The following is a 26,133-nucleotide window of genomic DNA, read 5'->3' as shown; positions in this document are numbered from 1 at the left end:
CACTTTATCAGACTTTACCCATTTGCTAACAAGTAGAAGATTTCATTCAATTACCTTTTTTTCTATTTTCATTTCAGACTGATCAATTTGTGTCACTAATGTCAGTTCTACAGCTAGACTGTATTCAACATGAATCTGTCAGTGACATACCTTGTACATTGTTGACCCTTTCTACTGTGACAGACCCTAGCTCTTTGTGGCGTTTTCTGAGAGTCTTTCGGATTAACTGGACCTGATTTGGAAATAAACAATATATCCTCATATAAGCCCAAGAACAAAATGCATCTTAAAAACTGCTGTTACAGCGCATTAATGTGCCAATTTGAAAAGACAACTTATGGACAGAATAATCACCGTTGAAAAGTTTCTAAGCATTAATAACATTTATAATCAATTCAATAATTATGAGAAAGATTAATAGAATCTTACATGGGTCTGTGAAATGGACAGGGATATCTCAACCCGAGTGAAAGATTTTGGCCGGTCAACCCAAGGCTTGCCGAGGGTTGACGGCAAAAATCTTTCACGAGGGTTGAGATATCCCTGTCCACTTCACAGACCCATGTTTGATGTTTTTTCTCCCATACTTATTAGAAAAATTATGAGATTCCACTTGGTTTCCAGCTTTTTCATTGCACAGGAACGTCGTTATGCGTCAAAATTGATGACGTCATCTACAGTGCGCAGCGCAGTTACGCCACATGTATTGATGACGTCACGTCATTGTCTAGCGTGTGTGAGCTGTCTTACACCCCTCTGTGTAAGATAGAGTTATCTTTTCCCTAGCAACCGCGGGATATCCCTGTGAAGTATGGGAGAAAGAATGCTTGTTTATCTTATAAATGTAGTATTTGTTAGTATAAGCTTAAGGCTCCCAAAAACTCAACAGTCAATATTGACTATAGCAATATAGTAAGGGGTGACAACTCCAATGTCCTTACTTGATCATAGTAAGGAGTGACAACTCCAATGTCCTTACCTGATCATAGTAAGGAGTGACAACTCCAATGTCCTTACCTGATCATAGTAAGGAGTGACAATTCCAATGTCCTTACCTGATCATAGTAAGGGGTGACAACTCCAATGTCCTTACTTGATCATAGTAAGGAGTGACAATTCCAATGTCCTTACCTGATCATAGTAAGGAGTGACAACTCCAATGTCCTTACCTGATCATAGTAAGGAGTGACAATTCCAATGTCCTTACCTGAGCATAGTAAGGAGTGACAATTCCAATGTCCTTACCTGATCATAGTAAGGGGTGACAACTCCAATGTCCTTACCTGATCATAGTAAGGAGTGACAACTCCAATGTCCTTACCTGATCATAGTAAGGAGTGACAATTCCAATGTCCTTACTTGATCATAGTAAGGGGTGACATCCAATTCTAGTCCAATGTCCTTACCTGATCATAGTAAGGGGTGACAACTCCAATGTCCTTACCTGATCATAGTAAGGAGCGACATACAACCAATGTCCTTACTTGATCATAGTAAGGGTACAACATGGACTGATCATGTAAGGGTGACAATTCCAATGTCCTTACCTGATCATAGTAAGGAGTGACAACTCCAATGTCCTTACCTGATCATAGTAAGGAGTGACAATTCCAATGTCCTTACCTGATCATAGTAAGGAGTGACAACTCCAATGTCCTTACCTGATCATAGTAAGGAGTGACAATTCCAATGTCCTTACCTGATCATAGTAAGGAGTGACAATTCCAAATATCCTTACCTGATCATAGTAAGGAGTGACAACTCCAATGTCCTAACTTGATCATAGTAAGGAGTGACAACTCCAATGTCCTAACTTGATCATAGTAAGGGGTGACAACTCCAATGTCCTTACCTGATCATAGTAAGGAGTGACAACTCCAATGTCCTTACTTGATCATAGTAAGGGGTGACAATTCCAATGTCCTTACCTGATCATAGTAAGGGGTGACAACTCCAATGTCCTTACTTGATCATAGTAAGAAGTGACAATTCCAATGTCCTTACCTGATCATAGTAAGGAGTGACAATTCCAATGTCCTTACCTGATCATAGTAAGGAGCGACAATTCCAATGTCCTTACTTGATCATAGTAAGGAGTGACAATTCCAATGTCCTTACCTGAGCATAGTAAGGAGTGACAATTCCAATGTCCTTACCTGATCATAGTAAGGGGTGACAACTCCAATGTCCTTACCTGATCATAGTAAGGAGTGACAACTCCAATGTCCTTACCTGATCATAGTAAGGAGTGACAATTCCAATGTCCTTACTTGATCATAGTAAGGGGTGACAATTCCAATGTCCTTACCTGATCATAGTAAGGGGTGACAACTCCAATGTCCTTACCTGATCATAGTAAGGAGTGACAACTCCAATGTCCTAACTTGATCATAGTAAGGAGTGACAACTCCAATGTCCTAACTTGATCATAGTAAGGAGTGACAATTCCAATGTCCTTACTTGATCATAGTAAGGAGTGACAACTCCAATGTCCTTACCTGATCATAGTAAGGAGTGACAACTCCAATGTCCTTACCTGATCATAGTAAGGAGTGACAATTCCAATGTCCTTACCTGATCATAGTAAGGAGTGACAACTCCAATGTCCTTACTTGATCATAGTAAGGAGTGACAACTCCAATGTCCTTACCTGATCATAGTAAGGAGTGACAATTCCAATGTCCTTACCTGATCATAGTAAGGAGTGACAATTCCAATGTCCTTACCTGATCATAGTAAGGGGTGACAACTCCAATGTCCTTACTTGATCATAGTAAGGAGTGACAATTCCAATGTCCTTACCTGATCATAGTAAGGAGTGACAACTCCAATGTCCTTACTTGATCATAGTAAGGGGTGACAACTCCAATGTCCTTACCTGATCATAGTAAGGGGTGACAACTCCAATGTCCTTACTTGATCATAGTAAGGAGTGACAATTCCAATGTCCTTACCTGATCATAGTAAGGAGTGACAATTCCAATGTCCTTACCTGATCATAGTAAGGAGTGACAATTCCAATGTCCTTACCTGATCATAGTAAGGAGTGACAACTCCAATGTCCTTACCTGATCATAGTAAGGAGTGACAACTCCAATGTCCTTACCTGATCATAGTAAGGGGTGACAACTCCAATGTCCTTACTTGATCATAGTAAGGAGTGACAATTCCAATGTCCTTACCTGATCATAGTAAGGAGTGACAACTCCAATGTCCTTACTTGATCATAGTAAGGGGTGACAACTCCAATGTCCTTACCTGATCATAGTAAGGGGTGACAACTCCAATGTCCTTACTTGATCATAGTAAGGAGTGACAACTCCAATGTCCTAACCTGATCATAGTAAGGGGTGACAACTCCAATGTCCTTACCTGATCATAGTAAGGAGTGACAACTCCAATGTCCTTACCTGATCATAGTAAGGAGTGACAACTCCAATGTCCTTACCTGATCATAGTAAGGAGTGACAACTCCAATGTCCTTACCTGATCATAGTAAGGAGTGACAACTCCAATGTCCTTACTTGATCATAGTAAGGAGTGACAATTCCAATGTCCTTACTTGATCATAGTAAGGGTGACAACTCCAATGTCCTTACTTGATCATAGTAAGGAGTGACAACTCCAATGTCCTTACCTGATCATAGTAAGGGTGACAATTCCAATGTCCTTACTTGATCATAGTAAGGGGTGACAATTCCAATGTCCTTACCTGATCATAGTAAGGGTGACAACTCCAATGTCCTTACTGATCATAGTAAGGAGTGACAACTCCAATGTCCTTACTGATCATAGTAAGGAGTGACAACTCCAATGTCCTTACCTGATCATAGTAAGGAGTGACAATTCCAATGTCCTTACTTGATCATAGTAAGGGGTGACAACTCCAATGTCCTTACCTGATCATAGTAAGGAGTGACAACTCCAATGTCCTTACCTGATCATAGTAAGGAGTGACAACTCCAATGTCCTTACTTGATCATAGTAAGGAGTGACAACTCCAATGTCCTTACTTGATCATAGTAAGGAGTGACAATTCCAATGTCCTTACTTGATCATAGTAAGGAGTGACAATTCCAATGTCCTAACTTGATCATAGTAAGGGGTGACAACTCCAATGTCCTTACCTGATCATAGTAAGGAGTGACAACTCCAATGTCCTTACCTGATCATAGTAAGGAGTGACAACTCCAATGTCCTTACCTGATCATAGTAAGGAGTGACAATTCCAATGTCCTTACTTGATCATAGTAAGGAGTGACAACTCCAATGTCCTTACCTGATCATAGTAAGGGGTGACAACTCCAATGTCCTTACTGATCATAGTAAGGAGTGACAATTCCAATGTCCTTACCTGATCATAGTAAGGAGTGACAACTCCAATGTCCTTACTTGATCATAGTAAGGAGTGACAATTCCAATGTCCTTACCTGATCATAGTAAGGAGTGACAACTCCAATGTCCTTACCTGATCATAGTAAGGAGTGACAACTCCAATGTCCTTACCTGATCATAGTAAGGGGTGACAACTCCAATGTCCTTACTTGATCATAGTAAGGAGTGACAATTCCAATGTCCTTACCTGATCATAGTAAGGAGTGACAACTCCAATGTCCTTACCTGATCATAGTAAGGAGTGACAACGTCCAATGTCCTTACCTGATCATAGTAAGGGTGACAACTCCAATGTCCTTACTATCATAGTAAGGAGTGACAACTCCAATGTCCTTACTGATCATAGTAAGGGGTGACAACTCCAATGTCCTTACTGATCATAGTAAGGAGTGACAACTCCAATGTCCTTACCTGATCATAGTAAGGGTGACAACTCCAATGTCCTTACCTGATCATAGTAAGGAGTGACAACTCCAATGTCCTTACCTGATCATAGTAAGGAGTGACAACTCCAATGTCCTTACCTGATCATAGTAAGGAGTGACAACTCCAATGTCCTTACTTGATCATAGTAAGGAGTGACAACTCCAATGTCCTTACTTGATCATAGTAAGGAGTGACAACTCCAATGTCCTTACTGATCATAGTAAGGAGTGACAACTCCAATGTCCTTACTTGATCATAGTAAGGAGTGACAACTCCAATGTCCTTACTTGATCATAGTAAGGAGTGACAACTCCAATGTCCTTACCTGATCATAGTAAGGAGTGACAACTCCAATGTCCTTACTTGATCATAGTAAGGGGTGACAACTCCAATGTCCTTACTTGATCATAGTAAGGAGTGACAATTCCAATGTCCTTACCTGATCATAGTAAGGGGTGACAACTCCAATGTCCTTACTTGATCATAGTAAGGAGTGACAACTCCAATGTCCTTACTTGATCATAGTAAGGAGTGACAATTCCAATGTCCTTACCTGATCATAGTAAGGGGTGACAACTCCAATGTCCTTACTGATCATAGTAAGGAGTGACAACTCCAATGTCCTTACTTGATCATAGTAAGGAGTGACAACTCCAATGTCCTTACCTTGATCATAGTAAGGAGTGACAACTCCAATGTCCTTACTTGATCATAGTAAGGAGTGACAACTCCAATGTCCTTACCTGATCATAGTAAGGAGTGACAACTCCAATGTCCTTACTGATCATAGTAAGGAGTGAACAATCCAATGTCCTTACCTGATCATAGTAAGGAGTGACAACTCCAATGTCCTTACCTGATCATAGTAAGGAGTGACAACTCCAATGTCCTTACCTGATCATAGTAAGGAGTGACAACTCCAATGTCCTTACCTGATCATAGTAAGGAGTGACAACTCCAATGTCCTTACTGATCATAGTAAGGGTGACAACTTCTACCTTGTCTTACATATCATAGTAAGGAGTGACAACTCCAATGTCCTTACCTGATCATAGTAAGGAGTGACAACTCCAATGTCCTTACCTGATCATAGTAAGGAGTGACAACTCCAATGTCCTTACCTGATCATAGTAAGGAGTGACAACTCCAATGTCCTTACCTGATCATAGTAAGGAGTGACAACTCCAATGTCCTTACCTGATCATAGTAAGGAGTGACAACTCCAATGTCCTTACCTGATCATAGTAAGGAGTGACAACTCCAATGTCCTTACCTGATCATAGTAAGGAGTGACAACTCCAATGTCCTTACCTGATCATAGTAAGGAGTGACAACTCCAATGTCCTTACCTGATCATAGTAAGGAGTGACAACTCCAATGTCCTTACCTGATCATAGTAAGGAGTGACAACTCCAATGTCCTTACTGATCATAGTAAGGAGTGACAACTCCAATGTCCTTACCTGATCATAGTAAGGAGTGACAACTCCAATGTCCTTACCTGATCATAGTAAGGAGTGACAACTCCAATGTCCTTACCTGATCATAGTAAGGAGTGACAACTCCAATGTCCTTACTTGATCATAGTAAGGAGTGACAACTCCAATGTCCTTACCTGATCATAGTAAGGAGTGACAATTCCAATGTCCTTACCTGATCATAGTAAGGAGTGACAACTCCAATGTCCTTACTGATCATAGTAAGGAGTGACAACTCCAATGTCCTTACCTGATCATAGTAAGGAGTGACAACTCCAATGTCCTTACTGATCATAGTAAGGGGTGACAACTCCAATGTCCTTACCTGATCATAGTAAGGGTGACAACTCCAATGTCCTTAATTGATCATAGTAAGGAGTGACAATTCCAATGTCCTTACCTGATCATAGTAAGGAGTGACAACTCCAATGTCCTTATCTGATCATAGTAAGGGGTGACAACTCCAATGTCCTTACCTGATCATAGTAAGGGGTGACAACTCCAATGTCCTTACCTGATCATAGTAAGGGGTGACAACTCCAATGTCCTTACCTGATCATAGTAAGGAGTGACAACTCCAATGTCCTTACCTGATCATAGTAAGGAGTGACAACTCCAATGTCCTTACCTGATCATAGTAAGGAGTGACAACTCCAATGTCCTTACTTGATCATAGTAAGGGGTGACAACTCCAATGTCCTTACCTGATCATAGTAACGAGTGACAACTCCAATGTCCTTACCTGATCATAGTAAGGAGTGACAACTCCAATGTCCTTACCTGATCATAGTAAGGAGTGACAACTCCAATGTCCTTACCTGATCATAGTAAGGAGTGACAACTCCAATGTCCTTACCTGATCATAGTAAGGAGTGACAATTCCAATGTCCTTACCTGATCATAGTAAGGAGTGACAATTTCAATGTCCTTACCTGATCATAGTAAGGAGTGACAACTCCAATGTCCTTGGCCTGACGAGGACCCCATTCCTGAGGCCAGCTATGGAAGAGTTCTTCAACACGTTCAACAATCTCCTGGATCTCTGAGAGGTTATAGAATGATGTACTGTCTGGGTCCTGCATCTCCCGTCCTTGTACCGCATAGAATGTCAATGGTGTGATTGTTAACACTGACGGCAGCTTAGCCTGGGACTCAAGCTTTTCGGGACCACCATAGAAGATGGCAGAGATGAAGCGGAGAATCTCGTGTTTGGAGCGGTAGTTTATGTTTAGGAGAATATTGACAGGGCTAGCCTGGTCAATCTTGCTGGAATGTGAGTCGTAATACTGGTAGAGCCTCTCTAGAAGGGAAATGTGGAAGTTCTGGTTACGCGCTTCTTTGCTGTACACTTTCGGACTGATTTGCTTGTGGTCACCAGCTAAAACCACACAGGTTTTTTCGTTGCAGAGAGATAACGGCATGATTGTTTCTACCTCTAATGCCTGTGCGGCTTCATCTATAAAGACATGGGTGAAGTGACCGTGGAGACCAAGGTTTGTAAGCACCAAAGATGTGGACAGGGTTACAATGACAATCTGATGATTCTCGATGTCCTCACGGGATGGCATTCCAAAGGCACTGAAGTCTGGTGTGAGCAGACAGAACGGTTTCACATCTTTGTGAACAGTGTTGACACGTCTTTCCTTGAAGTAAATTCTTCTCAGTTTAATTTTCGGATGTTTCTTTAGGAAAGGTCCCAGATGTTTTAGGATATACAAGTCTGCAGCACTGCAAAAATAACATAACATTAGTTAACAGACTTATTGCATATACATTTTTTAATATGATTATTACATTATAAACACATAAATTAGAGATATTTGGTATTTTACACTATCACACGGTAGGTAACATTAGAACAATAGGAAACAATAAACACATTCGTAGCAACTCCCTAGCAACGGGTGATAGTGTATTTTTGACAGTGCAAAATATCAACCGCCCGAAAAAGATGCGCACTCGTTTCTTTTTTCGACGCTATCTTTGTTTTTTTGATGCGACGCTTCAAAATTTATCTGGAGCTATTTAGTAATAGTTTTGCCAAATTAGTCTGTTTATCGATAAAAAAAATCATATTAAGGACGGAACTTTCCGTTCACATCTTTTCGATTACCGTCAAAGCGCTATGTGTTGGTTTTATGAACCCGTCGGTGATTAGGTGAATGGAAGACATGCGATTTCAAGCGTCTTCATGACGTTGCTAGGCCTAATGTTGTAAACGACGACGGGACGAAACCAAAATTCATTGAGATTTACAAAAACGTTAAGATTTAAACAAACGCAGGAGACAAGACAATAAGAATTTTCACTAAACGCTTATTGTGAGTATTCTTTTTTATAATTCATTGATAGTTACGTAAGTGCTACTGAGTAGAAGCTGATATGCTATTCTACTGCCGACGGTAACTATTCAACTTTTGCTAAAATTAGTTAAAATGTTTCAATAGATTGCAAATACTTGAAAACTACTTTTGTTTCTAGACTTTTGGTATGATAAAATAAATACTACCTGCATTAGAGGGTGACAGTGCATAGTGTCACCCCGAGGATATCACTGTCGCCCAAAAGTCTAGAAACAAATGTCTAGAAACAAAAAAAGTGTCACCCCTCGGAATATCACTGTCACCCTCGGCATCGCCTCGGGTGACAGTGATATCCTCGGGGTGACACGTACTGTCACCCTCTAACGCAGTTAGTATTTATATAATGTTGCATACTAATGATAAATTACCTGTTGGATTGGGCACAAATGAGGATTCGAGCTGATGGCTTCTCCTTGAGCAGTACCATTGCTGCCTGGGCTATAGTCTCGGTCTTACCAGTACCAAAAGGACCATACATGACAAACGGAGGAGTATACCCTGACCTCTGGGCTACAATATGCTTCACTGCCTGAATCTGTTCCACATTCAAGATGTCTGAGCTAAAACAGTATAATATACAACATGGATCTACAGCATTATAAGTGTATCATTGGCATGTTATAGTGTTAGGTAAATCTGTATATATTAACAGTTTACAGCTTCAACAAAATCTGAATTGTACATATTAAAAGTAAGAAACAATTATCTGTAAGGAACAGCTGGCAGTATTTATTGTGAAATATTTCTTTTTTTACAGGAGACCTATGCACACATACAAGGTTCTACTATTTCTTTAAGACCGATTCATTGAAATAACTGTGGGAAGTCAAGATCAAAATTTAGCATTAACATTATACTTATAGTAACAAATGCAGGTTCCTTTTCATTTGTATCATTAGGATTATCCTGTAGTAAATATCTTTATCTACCTGACTTTGAGGTCATGCCTCTCACTCCACAATGGTCGATACTTTGAGATGTCAGGGAACACAACATCAGTCGTGTGCATCTTATCAATGGCAAAATGCATCATACAGAAGTGCATGCGGTCCATCTGGAACTGGATCTCCACCTCAACACTCATGTTCTTTTGTAGGTTCAGCTGACTAACACATGCCTTGGACAGACACAGGTAAATGTACTCTTTACCTCGACCATCGTAATCAAAATTGTCTTTCCTTACAATGGCTGCCTCGAACACCTTTTTACTACTGTCATTTATCGGCGCTATCAACACTTTACGAACACTACTCAGGATGAGTTTGCCAGCATCGGTGTCCTCTGTCAGGTAATCATTTAGAGGTACCTTAGCAAACAGTTCACCAGCGTGGGCATACAGGTAAGTATCCTCCTCTATACCACCGACACAGTCGATTGTCACCTCCAGATTGTACCTGACCATGAACATTTATAATAATATATTTATAATCTGAGTGAATTAAACAACTGACAAAAACAAACATTTGCCTATGAAAACACTATGAATACACTATGAATACAACGATTCTCTTGCATCAATCAGCTTATTTCAAACAATGTGCCAGTTTGTACCTGACGATAAAGATTTATAATAATATCAAAACACAATGCTTTTATAGAAACAAATTCATTTCATTATCATGAAAACTTAATCACCTGTACAGATTAATACACACTATTACCTCTGTATTCAGAAAAGACTAAGACAATCTGAACTTCTCAATTTGAAATACTGGCTGTATCTGATATGAAGAGATGACAATAGCAGCCTTATAACTTGTAGCACAGTTGCAACATATTTTTAGATGGATACAATTTTCATGAACATGTATTCACAAATGTCTTGACTCCAAGAGTAAGCTGCCATAATAAAATGTTCACAAAATATAATTGAATGACAGCCCAACCATTCATTTTTATATCATCAAACTAGAACACATCTTTTGAAATACATGTACATTTACAAAATTAATTTAAGGATATTAGCATTGACAAATCATGATTTTATCAAATCGATGCATACTCAGCTATGATCTGATGCCTGGTAATTTCTTCCAGCTCCAAGAGCTTTTTCATCTTGTGGATGTAGTTGTTGCGATTTAGTTCTGTCACTAAACTGTTCTGGGTGACAACACTATCAGCCTCAGACGGTGCCTTGTACTTATTTGTCAACATCTTCTCAAGGTCATCTACCCATTCAGATTCATTCTTGACTATAACTCTGTTTTCACTTGTCCAACGGTCAAACTTCAGTAGCTGTCGGAGACTCCTGATTTTTTCATGCATGTGCATTGTTCCTACTTCTACGGACAACTTCCTGACGAGAACAGGCTCACATCCGAAGTCAAAGATGACCCACTGACTGAAGGATCCAAACATGGCTGCTGTAAACTTGACCTGGACCCTGTAGCACGGCATGTCTTGGTCTACGTCCTCACAACTAGCACCCTGGGCTATCTGACAGTGACCAGCAAGACCTTTACCGGTCAATGAGAAGTGTAGACGATCTTTGTTATACAGCAGGGCCAACTTCTGAAGAGGCATCTGAAATAAAATATAAATTGGTTTTTTGGAGGTTTTTTCCCCTTTTTTTCCCCAGCTATTCACTGATTGGAAAGGACTCTAGGTTTTTTAAAAACCACAGATAGAAATATTTGCATTCTATGTCTTTAAGAGCGAGGACAGTACCTAGCCCATCAAGGGCATCAACTATGCAACCAATAGATGAGGGACTAGTGGTCTTTGAATGTCAGATACCATTAAGTTAGAAACCATAGCAGTGACCTCATTCCATATAATCTAATAGTCAGATATTTCTTTCACGTCCATAGAAATCTGAATGGTTTATTGTGATAGCCTTATTAGAATACATATTTTAAGGATAAACTAATTTGGCAATTCTATTACAGGATGCATGTGTTTGGTTAATCAATATTTACATATTTAAGTTTTTTACCAACACAAATATCAGGAGATATTACCTGAGATTTGATGACAAAAGTCCACAGAAATGTGATGTTTTTGTTCTCTTCGTATCTGACAAGATCCTGGTTACATGTGACGGACACTCCCTCCAGATCTTCTGATATCTAGTTGTTAATGACAGAAAAACAGGAACAAGTTGATGTCACAAGGTCATTAATACATCACAAAAGTACCAGAAATAATTTCAAGATGAAAATACAAACACAATTGGAGAACCTTTCCGTTCTTTTACAGAAACAAGAGCTGTTGGAGAACAGCAAAGCTCGCCTATTCAGAAGAAGTTGATGTTCAAGTATTTACTGTTTAAACATGGAAATATGACAAATTAACAGACTCAAAAAACCCCTAAAGGTCCCCAAATTGGTTCTATTATCACGTTCAGCATCCATACACATTAGGAAAATAAAATCATAAACATTTATGATGACTTAAGCTTAAACAATAGAGAAAATAGAAACTTGCTCAAAAACTTTAACGTGAAATGGGACGCCAACGCTGACGACGCCGGGGTGACAACATTAGCTCCCCCTATTCTTCGAATAGGCGAGCTAAAAACTGATTCCAAACTCCAGGTTTGTATTGTTCAAATCACCTCATAATATACAATTGGGGGCTAGGTGGGATCTTTATATAAAGGGAGATAGATTGTTTTGTACAAACTGAGAATAGAGATAATGAGATTAAACTGTGGATAAAAAGACCAAAACAAGATTCCTTGAAAGATAAATAATTCATTTGCACTTCATGTTTCAGACAGCATTAGGATATTTTGTGTTTCTTACCAGGTATATGTGAATAAATTTTATGATAAACCATCATCACTTACGACTCCTATAGCTGAATCAGACTGTTCATATTTCTCTAGTAGTTGGTCCATGTAGGAGAAGACCATTTCCTGCCGAGCCATATCTCTCTTCATCAATCTCCATTCGTGTCTCTCTTTCCATTCCTCCAGTTCCTCAATCGAGTGAGCATGAGTACACATGTTATACATGTCAGGCACATTTGAGTAGGTACATTTTCCTCCATTCTCATTCCTGCATGCAAAAGTCACAGAAAGTAAAAGATTGAACAGAGCTATCGAAAGTCATTTTTTGTCAGATCCAATGAAATAGGATGGAATATCCCACAAAAAACATGTCACTGAGGTATTTCTGGTAACTATATATTAAGTGACTGGTTGGACTACTGTCCGTTGTCACTGGATAGCTGGGAGTTACTGGACATAATTAGAATACTGATTGATAGACAGCACCTCAACCTTTCCTCGTTCACAGAAAGCTTTGAATATCTAAACTATCTGTGTATAATGATATGACACAACAAGTTGACTTACTTAGAACATAGCTCGTAGTTACTGCCAGGCATACCCCAAGGTGGCTGTCTGTAATTCCACTGGTGTTCTTTGTCCGAGCTCACATTGAAGTTATGTCTCTCCGAAGCACAGTGCTCATCCCACTGTTTCTGACTGTTACACTGCTTACCACAGTAAGCACAATACAGAGGGTTGAAATTAGACTGGATGGGATGGGTCATCACGTTTTTAACAGCGACAACAGATTCTCCACTCGTGATCTTGGACTTCACTAACGACTGGCGTTTCTTCTGGCTTTCCTTGCTGGCTTCATGTAGCTGATCAAGGGTGGTAACTAAAACAAAACATTTGAGGATATTATGTTTTAATACAGATGCATCAAATTGAAATGTAACTTGAAAATGAATGTTTTTCCCCTAATCATATAGAAGTTTTCATATCAGGATTGAATTGTTAATACATTAAAACATGCAACAAAATCACTTGTTATAACTTATTTTTTCATTATACACATAATATATCTATATTAACACGGATACTAGTGAATAAAAATTACTGCGCTATTACCATGATTTCATTGTAAGAGAGTCACATTATGACCTAATATTGTTTTATGTGATGTCACTTACTACTGTGAGTACACATCCACTGCCACACTTCCAATTCCTCCTGGCTGTGGGCAAACTGACAATACCCGCCACCTGTATAGCCACACTTTGCCTTATTCCTGATAAATTTACAGATGATGAAGGCAAAACCTCCAGGGATTTTTCTGGGCAATGGTCGAATCTCCCTATTAGCTGTGGCAAGCAGAAATATCTTGTTTGTTTTCCAGTTAGAGTGGGATTTCACACAACGATCCTTGTCACCATCCTGAACACTCTTTTTCCCGTTTTTCCAACAGGTCTGACAAATAGCAGTAACAACATATGGACATTCATTGTCCTCCAGATCTAAATTTTGTTTCACATTTGTAACAGGAGTAGGAATTTTCTGTGGCACAAATGTTGATGGTATTGCTCCTCCAGCACTGGCAGAACGTACAATAAAAGTCTGATCCATAGGGGGAGAAGATTCATGTTGCTGATTGGCTGGGGCGGCAGTAGCTTTGGTGAACTCATTCACAATCTCTTCTTTGGACATACCTGAATCTCTCTCTAACATCCATATATCTCTCTCCACCAAGCTGTGTGCAAAGCGACATTCAGCATTGATTTGATTGCGACAAAACTGCAGCCACTTGCAAATTTTGAAGAAAGCAGTTTTATGTAGAAATCCTCTTTGATTGATAAGCTTGATTGATCCATCATTTGCAAAGTGGGCCATGATTTTGTACTCCGACCACTGATGCCGTTTTGGACTTTTGCAGAAGTCACCAGATCCTTTGTTTGAGATAATTCTAGGTGTGTTGCAATAACAGAATTTGCAGATGAAATCAAAAGTCCCACCATGCTTTTTCAGAACATCTTCCAGTGTGAATCCCTTGGCTACACTAACTGATCGATTCTGCATGATGAATTCTGTAATATTAAACTTTTCATCCTTCTCTAGTGTCCATAATGTTTGTTCTTCCACATTATGGGCAAAAGAACATGACTCTTCACCGTACCTGCACAAGCCAGGGTTTCCATAGTATACACTGTTACACAGAATGTACTTGCCTGGAAATTCGCGATGGTTTTTACGTTCACGGATACAATGCCATGCCATTACCTGTCCTTTTAGTTTCACAGCTAAAATATTCTCCTCGCATTTATGAGTTTTCTGTTGAGGCATGTAATAGCCAGGCTGATTACCATACACAAAGCACACCTTACACACCAGTTTAAAGTCATGGGTTTCCCTCAATGGGAAATTGAGAATTGTGACAGGTTGGTTAGATTCTGTTGCCTGAGTGGGCATCTCTGAAGCTGGTTTAGGGGCAGGTGCCTGCATCAGGTTTGGTCTCATCTGTACTTGGCTTGTAGGACCTGAGTGATATAGTGGTCTTTCTTGTCCGTAAAAGCCTGTCCAAGAGAAAAAAAAGCAATCTTTTTCAATCAATCCTATGACATAACAAGAAAACAGAATAATCAACAGAAAGAATGTGGAAATTTTTCATTTAAAAAAAAACAAGAGATCCAAAGGGGATCTTGGCGCCCACCAAAGAATGATCTATGTCTGACAATGGAAAGATAGATCTTTTCTCTACTTTCTAAACTTTTTCAAACGTATACTTCACATAAAATTTGAGACAGACAGATCGCTTCAGTACTTTCTGAGAAATAGCAGTAACAAACTTCAACTATCAAAATCCAAGATGGTTCCTTGGCGATCATCTTGTTGATGATCGGTCCCAAATCGCAATATGCACATCTAGGGCCCTTGGGGAACCTTCATGTGAAATTTGAAAATGATCCATTGAATACTTTCTGAGAAAAAGCGATAACAAACTTTGAATATCAAAATCCGAGATGGCTGCCTGGCGGCCATCTTGTTCACCGATCTGTCCCAAAACACAATATGCACAACTAGGTCCGTACAGGAACCTACATATGAAATTTGAGACAGATCCCTTCAGTACTTTCTGTGAAATAGCGATAACAAACTTTAGATATCAAAATCCAAGATGGCTGCCTGGCGGCCATCTTGTTCACCGATCGGTCCAAAAATGCAATATGCACAACAAGGGCCCTAGGGGAACATACATATGAAATTTGAGAAATATTCCCTATGCATTTTCTGAGAAATAGGAATAACACTCTTCACTATCAAAATCCAAGATGGCCGCCTGGCGACCATCTTGTTGACCGATCCGTCCCAAAATGCAATATGCATAACTAGGTCCCTAGGGGAACCTACATATGAAATTTGAGACAGATCCCTTCAGTACTTTCTGAGAAATAGCAATAACAAACTTTAACTATCAAAATCCAAGATGTCTGCCTTGCGGCCATCTTGTTGACTGATCCATCCCAAAATGCAATATGCACAACTATAGGGCCCTAGGGGAACCTTCATATGAGTTTTGAGACAGATCCCTTCAGTACTTTCTGAGAAATAGCGATAACAAGAATTGTTAACGGACGGACGGACGGAGGGACGGACGGAAGGACGGACGATGGACCACGGACAAAAAGCGATTTGAATAGCCCACCATCTGATGATGGTGGGCTAAAAAAAATCATAATCAATTTCAGCTACAGTTATTTAAGTATGGAAAATAATTGTGTTTGCCTGCATCCATTAATTATCAAAATTATTATAACTTAGAAAACACTATTATGATTCTTACATTTTTTGCAATACACTTAACAATTAATTTCAAAATTTGAATGTAGTTATCTTTAATTGGAGTCATATGTGCACCAAAACAAATTTCCCTATCTTTATTCTTGCAAACAAGTACATGGATGGACAACAATGGGGCACCAGACAACACAGATAATACTACCGTAAACATGCACCCTCCATTTCATTGCTTAAGTAGAAAAAATGTATTTGTTAGCCATTTATGCATTTTAAATTCCTATACATTACACTAACCATGTGGAGGCTGCATCCTTGGATGTTGGAACTGTTGGTATTTGTTGCCAGCCTGCTGTGGACCTGGCATTCTTGGTGGAGGAAATCTAGTGTTCACATTCATTGTAGGGGCAAAATTTCCCTGGTTATCTCCAAATGGTGGTGGTGGTCGGCTTAGGTTTGGCCTGACTGGGGAAGACACCAGATGTTGATGAGGATAGTACTGGACAGAGGAATGTTGAGGCTTAGGGAGCAAGGGAGCGCTCGGTTGGTACGAGGGTTCGGATTGCTGTGAAGTGTACGTGTGGCTTGTCTCACTAGGTGGGGCCTCAAAAGGTGTAGCTTTAGGAGGTGGCATCTTCACAATGGGAGCTGGGGCAGGTTCCTGGGGATGGGGTTTCACCACGGGTGGTTTCATTACTGGTTCCTGTTTGACAGGGGGCTGTTTCAGCAGTGCCTCCTGCTGTTTAGCAGCTTGGGTTGCAGATTTGGATTTCTTGGATTTGAAGTTAAGTCCAGGAATACCAGGGGACTGTGCTGGTGGTGGTGGTTCATTCTGAACTATGTTATTTTGAATGAAGGTCTCTAAATCCCAGCTGGAGTCTGCAAGAAAACAAAAAACTTCAATTCTCTGATTATGTCAATCAGTTTAAGAAATGCAAAAACAGTTTTAAATGCAATTTATAGTAATATTATATTAATATTGGATTGTTGCACTCTGAAGTTAATAAGTAATAACAGTTGACTACAAAGTGCTTCCTATCCATGATATAGTATAACTTGACAAAACTGGTCCTTCATAATTAACAGTATCAAAATTAAATCTTTGATAATCTGTTACCCTGGATACAATGCATACATTATTCCTACTGACTTCAACCTATGTGCATGATTTTGCCCATTGAACATCAAATCTTTATAGATGCTTTCATATGAATGGTAATATAAAAGTTTATATTGTTTTCCATGAACTAGTCTCTCTCAACTTTAGTCAAATTAAGCATAATCAACCTGTCTATATTTTCCTGATGAATCAAGCTTTACTAAATGGAAGACAACCTTACCCATAAACAACTTACCGATTTTCAGTTCATGAAGTTTGCCAATGAAACCTGTGATATTGAACTGTTCATCTTTATCCATCTCCCAAAGATCCATCTCAGCCTTTGTGTGTGGAAAGGTACATCTATCGTCCCCTACCTTACAAGGCTGGTTCTGAGCAAATTGCATGCACTTCTTGTAGTGGTAAATCATCTTTGGTGTTTTGTGTTCTGGTCGAGGCCGTATTCTTATCCATGTGATATTTTTGGTTGTCATGGTCACCTTTAACTTCAGTATCAGATAGTCTTTATCACAAGTGTGTTTAAAGTCGTAATAAGCGTAGCCTTGCACACCCTCTCCAATCTTCACAAAACATTGAGAACATGCCAATTTGAAATCATAATTTTCCAGAGGGAAGTATAAAGCATTTAAGTCCTCGTCACTTAGAGTGGGAACTATTTTCTTTGGTGGTTTGTGTATAGGACTAGCAGACGATTGGCCACTATATGTTGTTGACTTAACTGGTTTAACCTTGCCTGAAAAATTATGACATTTATAAAATGCACACAAAATTAGGCATGGATTCTAAAATCAATTTCAAACATTTTCTTACTCAAATATAACACATGTATTCTACAAATCACTTTAATTTTGAAAGATTCTTCCCTCACACAATCATGCTCAGACAAAATTTCTAGCATATGGTTTAGAAGACGAACTACTGGTATATTGCTTGCTCTTGCAAGATCAGTTGAAAAACAATGAAAACGTTTGCCTTATCACTTCATGTACAACTATGACTTCAGTTCCTAACAACTTAGAGTATAGCAGACATTGTTTACAAAAACATGTAAAATATTAAATTTGTCTATGGTGCTAGATCCTATATCCTGTTTCATGTACCTGTTTCTTGTACATAAGATGACATTCCAAGTGAACTATTTATCATTTAATGTTAAGGAAATCATTAATTAAAATCTGTCAAATAACAAGTTTTCATAACACACCAGCCAATTCATAAGGGAAAAACTTGCCAGGTGTCTGACATACAAATGGATTTGTTTGATGAGAAGATCCATAATTGAGATACATACCAGCAGAGAATGTATCCAGTCCCATCCCATCGCTCAGTTTTGCTTTTGGAGAAGTTTCCTGAATAAATACATTAGAATAGAAAAGAATAATAATCTTGAGTTTTCCTTCAGTACATGCATTTTATTTGGTAAATCTAGGACTAATATCATAACAAGTGTCGAATTAAACCAAAATGGTTCTCTATTACATCACAAGTCAAATATTAAACCTACTTTATTAAAATGTATGATCACTTTAATGCCTTTAACTGCATAAAAGATCTTAATATCTCAATTTTGTGTTGAGTTACAACTTTATGTTAAAGATGCTCCACCGCTGACAAATGGAATTTTTTCTCTATCAAAAACAGGAGCAGACGATTTAGTATTTTTCCTCAGCTACAAAAGTTACTTATCTAACATCATTACCACCATTGAAAAGTTTGAGCATCTAATTTTACTTCAAGTTAATAATATAAATAATAATTAATTGCATCCCGAAAAAATTCTGTGGCACTATATCTTATATGGAATGAAGTACTGATTGTGCATGAACCAAAGGCGAAATAAATTATTTTATATTATTTTTTGTGTTAATTAGGCATATATACGCACACTATTAAACACAAATTATTTTTCAAATGATGAATATCATTTATGCTCTGTCGGCGGTGGAGCATCTTTAAAATACACAAGTTAACAAACATTGAGCAGAAATGCAGATTGCAATCTACACATTCCTTTTTGAGGAATGATTGGATCTTATTTTTTTGTGAAGATACATTTAGTATTTTACAAAATAACAAACCTGTTTGATAGAAGACCCCGCTGTAGGAAGTTTAATTATGTTAGGACCTGGCGCACTGAGGTTGGTTTTACGCACACTGAGAAAATTACTAGCAAACTTTTCATCCTCGTTTAGGCTACTTCCATCACTACTGCTTCCTTCCTCACTCTCCGAATCAGAAAATGTGTGACCGTTCCTTGGCAAGTTCATCACTTGTTTAATTTTCTTCGGCTGCTTTGATTTTCCTGAAACAATTCAAACATTTAAAGTTATACCTAAGTCTGTTGTTGTTATGTTTCGAATTAAAATAATTTATATATATATATCATCAATGCAGATCTATACATCTAAACAGACACAAGGATTATTTATTATGCACATGATTTGCACTTGCATTTGATAAATAAACATTGGAAAACTTACCTGAGCTTTTCTTCATGACCTTTGGTTTTGATGTATTCTAGAAAGGTAAAAACAAAATATTAAACACAAAACAAAGCATTGATTTTGGTAATATTAAAGATACATTCAGTTTACAGTCATATGCTCAACATCAACTCAAACAATTGGGCATATCCCCTGTGAGGGGAAGACCCATATAGCAATGTACACTACCCCAACCAAGAATTACACTTTAATCAACTTTGTATTTGTATAAGATGATAAGATTGGGAAAGGTATCCATAATTCCACTTTTTGACATGGAGACAACTTTGGGTCATGTAGCTTAAAAGGTAAATGTCCCACAACATGTGAACCTGTATATGTAGCAGTTCATAAATAGAAAATAAATGGCATAATGAAATATTTTATATTAATAATACTCCTTACATAGTTCCAGATTAAGTGCTTAAAATCAAAGATGCTCCACCGCCGACAGAGCATAAATGATACTCATCATTTGAACAATAATTGGTGTTTAATTGTGTATATATATGTCTAATTAACACAAAAAAATGATATGAACTAACTTATTTTGTGCTTTTGGTGTATGCACAATCAGTACTTCCTTCCATATAGGACATAGTGCAACGGAAGTGCTATGAAATTTATACAGGATGCAATTAATTTTGAATATATTTATGTTGAAGTAAAGTTAGAAGCTCAAACTTTTCAATGGTGGTAATTAATTATTGTGTAAAGTAAGTAACTTTTGTAACTGAAAAAAAAAAACTTAATCATCTGCTCCTGTTTTTGATAGTGAAAAAATTCCATTTGTCAGCGGTGGAGCATCTTTAAACAATATTGATCCTTTACTGCTACAATATTCTAATCAGAATTAGCTCCCTTACCTCATTAACATGAATATTTGTTCCAATTAACCAATCAGCATCAGGTTGGTTAGCAGCCTCTGCTTGAGCATGTCTAATAGACACATTAGCTGTAGATGCCTTTTGCTTAGATGTGGTTTCAATTTCCAAGGCATCAGAAAGCTCTTCAATTATTTCTCTAAATATCTGCAACAGTATCCATATGAATTCACTATTAAGTTACTGCCATCATGCATGGTATCCAACAAAGGCAATTTGAATATTAATAAGCATAATTCATCTATATCAGTTATCAAAATGCAAAGTAAGCTTGAATATATTGTGACTTTTAAAGGGGAATTCCCAGGTATTCCCTAGTGTGTATACACAGCTGCTAGGCAAAAGGGAATTCCCCTTCAACTGGAAATTTACAGTAATCACATTGCTATTTTGAGATCTTTCATCATACTTTTAGGTAACTATAACAGCTTTACTTTCATATTTCGTTAACAATGAACTTGAAAGGAAACCCTGTGTTGCTAAATATAGCCCTTTATCCTGATGACAATATGAAACTAGACAGATAAGATAGTGTTAAACAGTACATACATTAGGTTGTTTAAGGTGACCCTGCTGTGCTATCTTGAGGGCTTCTGCAATTCTGTTTTGTGCCTTCAGAGCTTGTACTTGTCTGTAGTAGGCTTTAATGTTGGAGCTGAATATATCAATTGCTAAAATGGAAAACATGAAAAAAGAAAATGAAAATTTTTTTTTACTGTGTGTTTTTCTTTTTATTTAATTAATTCACCTAAATACAGAAAAACATAATTATAATGATGAAATTATTTTTTTTTAATCTAATGTTATTTTGTATTAGGTTAGAAATCTACACTAGTTTTTTTTCTTCCTATATTATAACATACCTTTTTCACAATCATGGATAGCTTCGTTGTACATTTCCTGAAAAAATAAACAGGTTATATGCACTTTCATATTAATCTATGTATGGTAAAACATTTAAACAAGAAAATTCAGCAAAAGAAAAAAAACAAATGAAGGTCTGTTTGTCTCCATCTTTGTGTACTCCAGGCAGTTATTGATGTTCCCCTCACTGTGAAGAAATTGAAGCTATATAAACGCCCCTATCCCATGGATTTAACAACGCTTAACCATATAAGATGCTTCTGACATCAGCATTGTATTCCTTATTACATTAACTTGAGAGTCTTTTACATGTGAATCATGACATTATAATGCATCTCAAAGATTGAATGGCATATGCATGTTTACGTAACAGATTAATATGTCATCATCAGGGCATCCAGTAGGATCAAAATCTCAAGATTCAGTGACCCTTGGCTGTAAAATCCTGAGGGTCAAAGCAAATTCCTGAGGGTCAAAATATTAAACTTAAGGGTCAATTATTAATCGTGTTAAAATTAAGAGCCCAGACAAGGTTTCTTTCTTTCTTAAATGTACATCAAATGTAGAAATATCAATGGTGTGCTTTCTTACCTACTAGGTTGACATATATACCAAATTATGAAGTTATGAAACTTATAATAGGTCAACCATATATATCATACTAAAACTCATTGAAAGTCATTCTTTCACACAACCAGGTCACCAGAACTTACCAGAACTCAACTTACCTTTTTAAGACAGCAGAAAGCTCGATTAGAGAAGAGAGTTGACACAAATTCTTTGTCCACATCATGATAAAAACGTGTTTCTAGTATCCTTCCAATAAATAAAGCATTACGATAATGCATCCAGGCCACATCATAGTGACTTTCTTTAAATACTGTGTTTCCTTCATCTTTCAAATCCTGCATTAACATCAAAAGGGTTTGCTGAAAAGGTAAAAAAAACTGTTAACATGGAAATTTTTTGTGGATGAAAGAGCAACTCATTTGACAAGTGTATATACCTTCCTAGTTCAATAAAAGCAAGCAGTCAATCTGCAAATTTGACTGCTTCTGTTTTTATATTTGAAGCAGCTACTAAACTCTGATTCATTGGTAAAATTGGTCAGTAATAAATACAATACCCCTACAGCCACTGACCAATTACTGTTAAATAACAAGGTAGTCAATAATATCTTCTACACACTGTAACATCCCAAGGACTACTAGATTTATACATTATTTTTTCTAAATTTCAGGATCATATGGCATTGAAGTAGGTATCTTTTTTTTTAGATACAAAGGTTACATATTTCTAATATATAAATGTTGCTATCTTCATAGCTAGAATCAGCATATTACAAACCTTGCTAACTTTTGGTTCCTGGTCAGCTCTGTAATCAGAAGGAAGAATGACAAAATCATGATCAGACAACGAACAATTAAACTAAGTTTCATTTTGTGTGATATCTTACATAGTAATAATACATGTAGTAATCATAAATATATACATATGTTTGTTTTTAATTTCAAATTAATTAATTAAAAAGACATCAAAAACTTTCATTTTGTTGTTGATTAATGTCAGTAAAGAACAGAGTATTAAATACAAATTGTATATAACTCTTGGTTTTCAGCCTCTTTTCACTTAAATTTTGAAGACAAGTTATAATTATCACAAACCTTTTGTTCTTTGCATTTTACGATCAATAATAAAAGATATGTATGCTATACTTATACACTTACACTAGCAAGTTCCAGTATTGTCCTATCCGTTCTTTCCTTTCTTCCCTCATCCGCATCTCCTCAAAATCTCGAGGGACATCGCTGGTATACACCCCATCTGACCAGGGTAGATCCATGGCTATGGATCAAAACCCCCTCCTTATAAAACAAAGATAATCTGAGTTAAATTTTAATCTACTTATAATACATTCATCCTCTGTTTCGATAGAACATATGATTAGATGATCCTCTCTTCCTCCTGCCTCTTTAGTCTTTAATCTATTCATTTCTAAAGTCTGGGAACATTGTGTAGCAGGATTGGGCTGGGTCATTCATCGCTGATCAGGTAACTCATAATAAGCGGTAGAACGTTTGTCTTAGGTGTTCAGAGGTCCAGATTCGAATTTCGGTCTGACCACTACATTTTCTCCTCTCCTGTTACAATTGCTTTGTCAATATCTCCACCTCTGTATTTTTTTCCAGAATGTGTTACATTCTAAACTATAATGGTAACAGGATGGGAGGTATATTGATCACAAATGCATGTAGCTGAATATTTTTCGTCCTCATACATGGACACCCAATGTGAATACCTTATATCAATATTACTATACGAGGGACTTAATTGGTTGCCTATTGTAGGATGTCACACCATCCTCTCGTCCACTTATTAGAGGTTGATGTTATGGTATGTCTACCAATTGGTCATCTTGTCACAGTGATAGAGATATTTTAACGGATGACAAATGAAGCACAAAAGGTGCAACATGACATGCCAAAAATTAACACTAGTCAGCACAATAGTTCTGAATGCATCTAAAAGTACATGATAAGACAAAGTAACTGTCTTTTATCTTAATGTTAGTTTGAGATAACAGATTAAGAAGGTTGTCTTGTATAAAAATATATATAAAAAAACATCTTATAGTCGTTTCCATATCTTGTTGAGAATGTGGAGGTTGTTTACACATAAATAAATGACCTACTTTAAAAGTTGCCTTGCATTTTACAAGAAAGTTAGGTATATGAGATATCGATAATGCCAGATATATTGCTGTAGTCTGTGAAATTTAGAAAACGGTGTAAATTTCGTTTAAAAATAAGCAGGGACGAAATGGTTTATGAACTGAAGTGACCGAAATAAACATGCTGTACAAAAACGACCATTTGAAGTCGAGTGTCAGGCGACCAGTTCATTGGTAACGGAAATGGATAAATCTAAATTAATTTTATTGGACGTAAAATTGCTTAAACATGAACACTAATCACAAGATTACAGACAGTTTGCAGAAAACAGTGGCAACTGCATGAGTGTGTGCACAGAGCGTTTCCGTGTCATTGACGCACGGTAACCACCTTATGTTTCGATTTCAGAATGATAGTCATTTCGTGTCATTAAGAAAATTGTATATATGAAAAGCTTTACCTATAAATAGTGATGTGTTTGTCTCTTACGCATGTTGCACAGTAGGTGAATCCCCCTCAGTAATCCCCATACAAGTAGAAATGTAAACTTTTACACATTGATCAGTCTCGAGATTTCGGCCGGTATATACATATTTCGAATCGAAGTCGTTTGTGAGTAAAAATATACTTACATTTATGGTAATTATTTCATATTTACTTCGGTTGAACAAGCCATTACATGTAAATTAATTGTTTGAATATACTTCAAGTGTTTGATAATTTTATCACATGCACAATAAAAAATTCATAATATTGTTGTTTGTGTTTTATTTTTATTTCTCATTTTATATTAACCAGCAACTCCCGCGAAGTCAACGCTTGGTGGATTTTGATTGGCTGCTAGCACATACAGCGCAACCTTGCTTTTTCTGTAACAGAGACGGGCACTTTAACAAATAAAGTATGACATGTGCTTACTTGTTTTTCCGGAATCAACTGTAATGTTATCATTACGGCATCACATATGTGTATCAATACGCAATGATACAACAGACACAATATACGACCAATTTAAATCGCGTAGTCTAATTAGCAACTCGATCACAGGTGCCCGACCACTAATTATGCCTGAAACATACTGTATTATATCGGAAATTTAAAATCTCTGATTATATGTTTCTGGTTGTGCATAGAGCTATAGACCCTTATCAGAAAATTGAATTGACCATAGAATGAAAAAAAAACATATTTCTCCCCGTATTAAAATCCAAATACAAATTTAGCTGCTCATGAATTCACAAAATAAAAGTAAACTGGATCTAGACTACTATGGTACAGTATTTTTTAGATAATTAATATTAAAAATAAAGTAACACACAACTTATTCTTATTTTAACTTTTTAACTCTCTCTCTCTCTCTCTCTTTACATAATCCATATAGGCGTGCAGAGAGAATTTGAAGTTGACACATTTGCTTTTTTTCCATATTGCTGAAATTAACGTCTTGCCATGATTATGATGTACGGTTGAGCAATATCTATATTTAGATTTAACGAGTAAGAAACGAACTTGATTTTGATGGTAATGGCTTAGTGATTATCTGGCGGGAGACAGACGATACCGTGTCGTGCGAATGCTTTTACATGTTGAACTCAATAAGACGTTAACTGAATATTATTTAACCCTTAAGATATTCTCAATTAGAAGAATTTGATATCGAAGGATTCTTTATCGAACGATGACTTTTGAATACTAATTAGTGTTTTTTTTTTGCTGATGAAAATATCACTACAACTTATTCCTAATTCACAATCGTAACGCTAACAAATATTGGAGACATCTAATTAAAGTAATCAAGACTTATTAACTAGAATTTACATGTACAGTAGTTACGGATATTGTCTTAGAGATATCGAAAACAAAGGACACAACGTTGATACAGCAATTTACATTTCTTCTATCAGTGTCCTCGTGATGTTCATATCAGAAACATATTCTATAC

General features: G+C 37.3%; 1 protein-coding gene across 1 annotated transcript in view; it reads right to left on the bottom strand.

Moving 5' to 3' along the window:
* LOC138323328 (3'-5' exoribonuclease HELZ2-like) overlaps positions 1–24,772 on the bottom strand; it is a 36,594-nt gene extending 11,822 nt beyond the window's left edge. Inside the window, exons 1-21 of the mRNA XM_069267866.1 lie at positions 24,652–24,772; positions 23,247–23,384; positions 22,867–22,894; positions 22,248–22,448; positions 21,519–21,555; positions 21,205–21,326; positions 20,638–20,802; positions 19,769–19,805; positions 19,367–19,590; positions 18,580–18,637; positions 17,524–18,021; positions 16,466–17,047; positions 13,570–14,946; positions 12,962–13,274; positions 12,452–12,662; positions 11,622–11,729; positions 10,664–11,184; positions 9,591–10,055; positions 9,030–9,221; positions 7,231–8,026; positions 151–232 (exon numbers count right to left, since the gene is read on the bottom strand). Coding sequence (XP_069123967.1) covers positions 151–232; positions 7,231–8,026; positions 9,030–9,221; positions 9,591–10,055; positions 10,664–11,184; positions 11,622–11,729; positions 12,452–12,662; positions 12,962–13,274; positions 13,570–14,946; positions 16,466–17,047; positions 17,524–18,021; positions 18,580–18,637; positions 19,367–19,590; positions 19,769–19,805; positions 20,638–20,802; positions 21,205–21,326; positions 21,519–21,555; positions 22,248–22,448; positions 22,867–22,894; positions 23,247–23,362 — 6,133 coding nt within the window. The 5' untranslated portion in view covers positions 23,363–23,384; positions 24,652–24,772. The remainder of the gene's footprint in view (positions 1–150; positions 233–7,230; positions 8,027–9,029; positions 9,222–9,590; positions 10,056–10,663; positions 11,185–11,621; positions 11,730–12,451; positions 12,663–12,961; positions 13,275–13,569; positions 14,947–16,465; positions 17,048–17,523; positions 18,022–18,579; positions 18,638–19,366; positions 19,591–19,768; positions 19,806–20,637; positions 20,803–21,204; positions 21,327–21,518; positions 21,556–22,247; positions 22,449–22,866; positions 22,895–23,246; positions 23,385–24,651) is intronic.
* Positions 24,773–26,133: the final 1,361 nt, after the last annotated feature.

This window comes from Argopecten irradians, chromosome 5, assembly GCF_041381155.1.
Source record: "Argopecten irradians isolate NY chromosome 5, Ai_NY, whole genome shotgun sequence".
Classification (NCBI taxonomy): Eukaryota; Metazoa; Mollusca; class Bivalvia; order Pectinida; family Pectinidae; genus Argopecten; species Argopecten irradians.
This window is presented reverse-complemented; position numbering and strand designations above follow the sequence as displayed.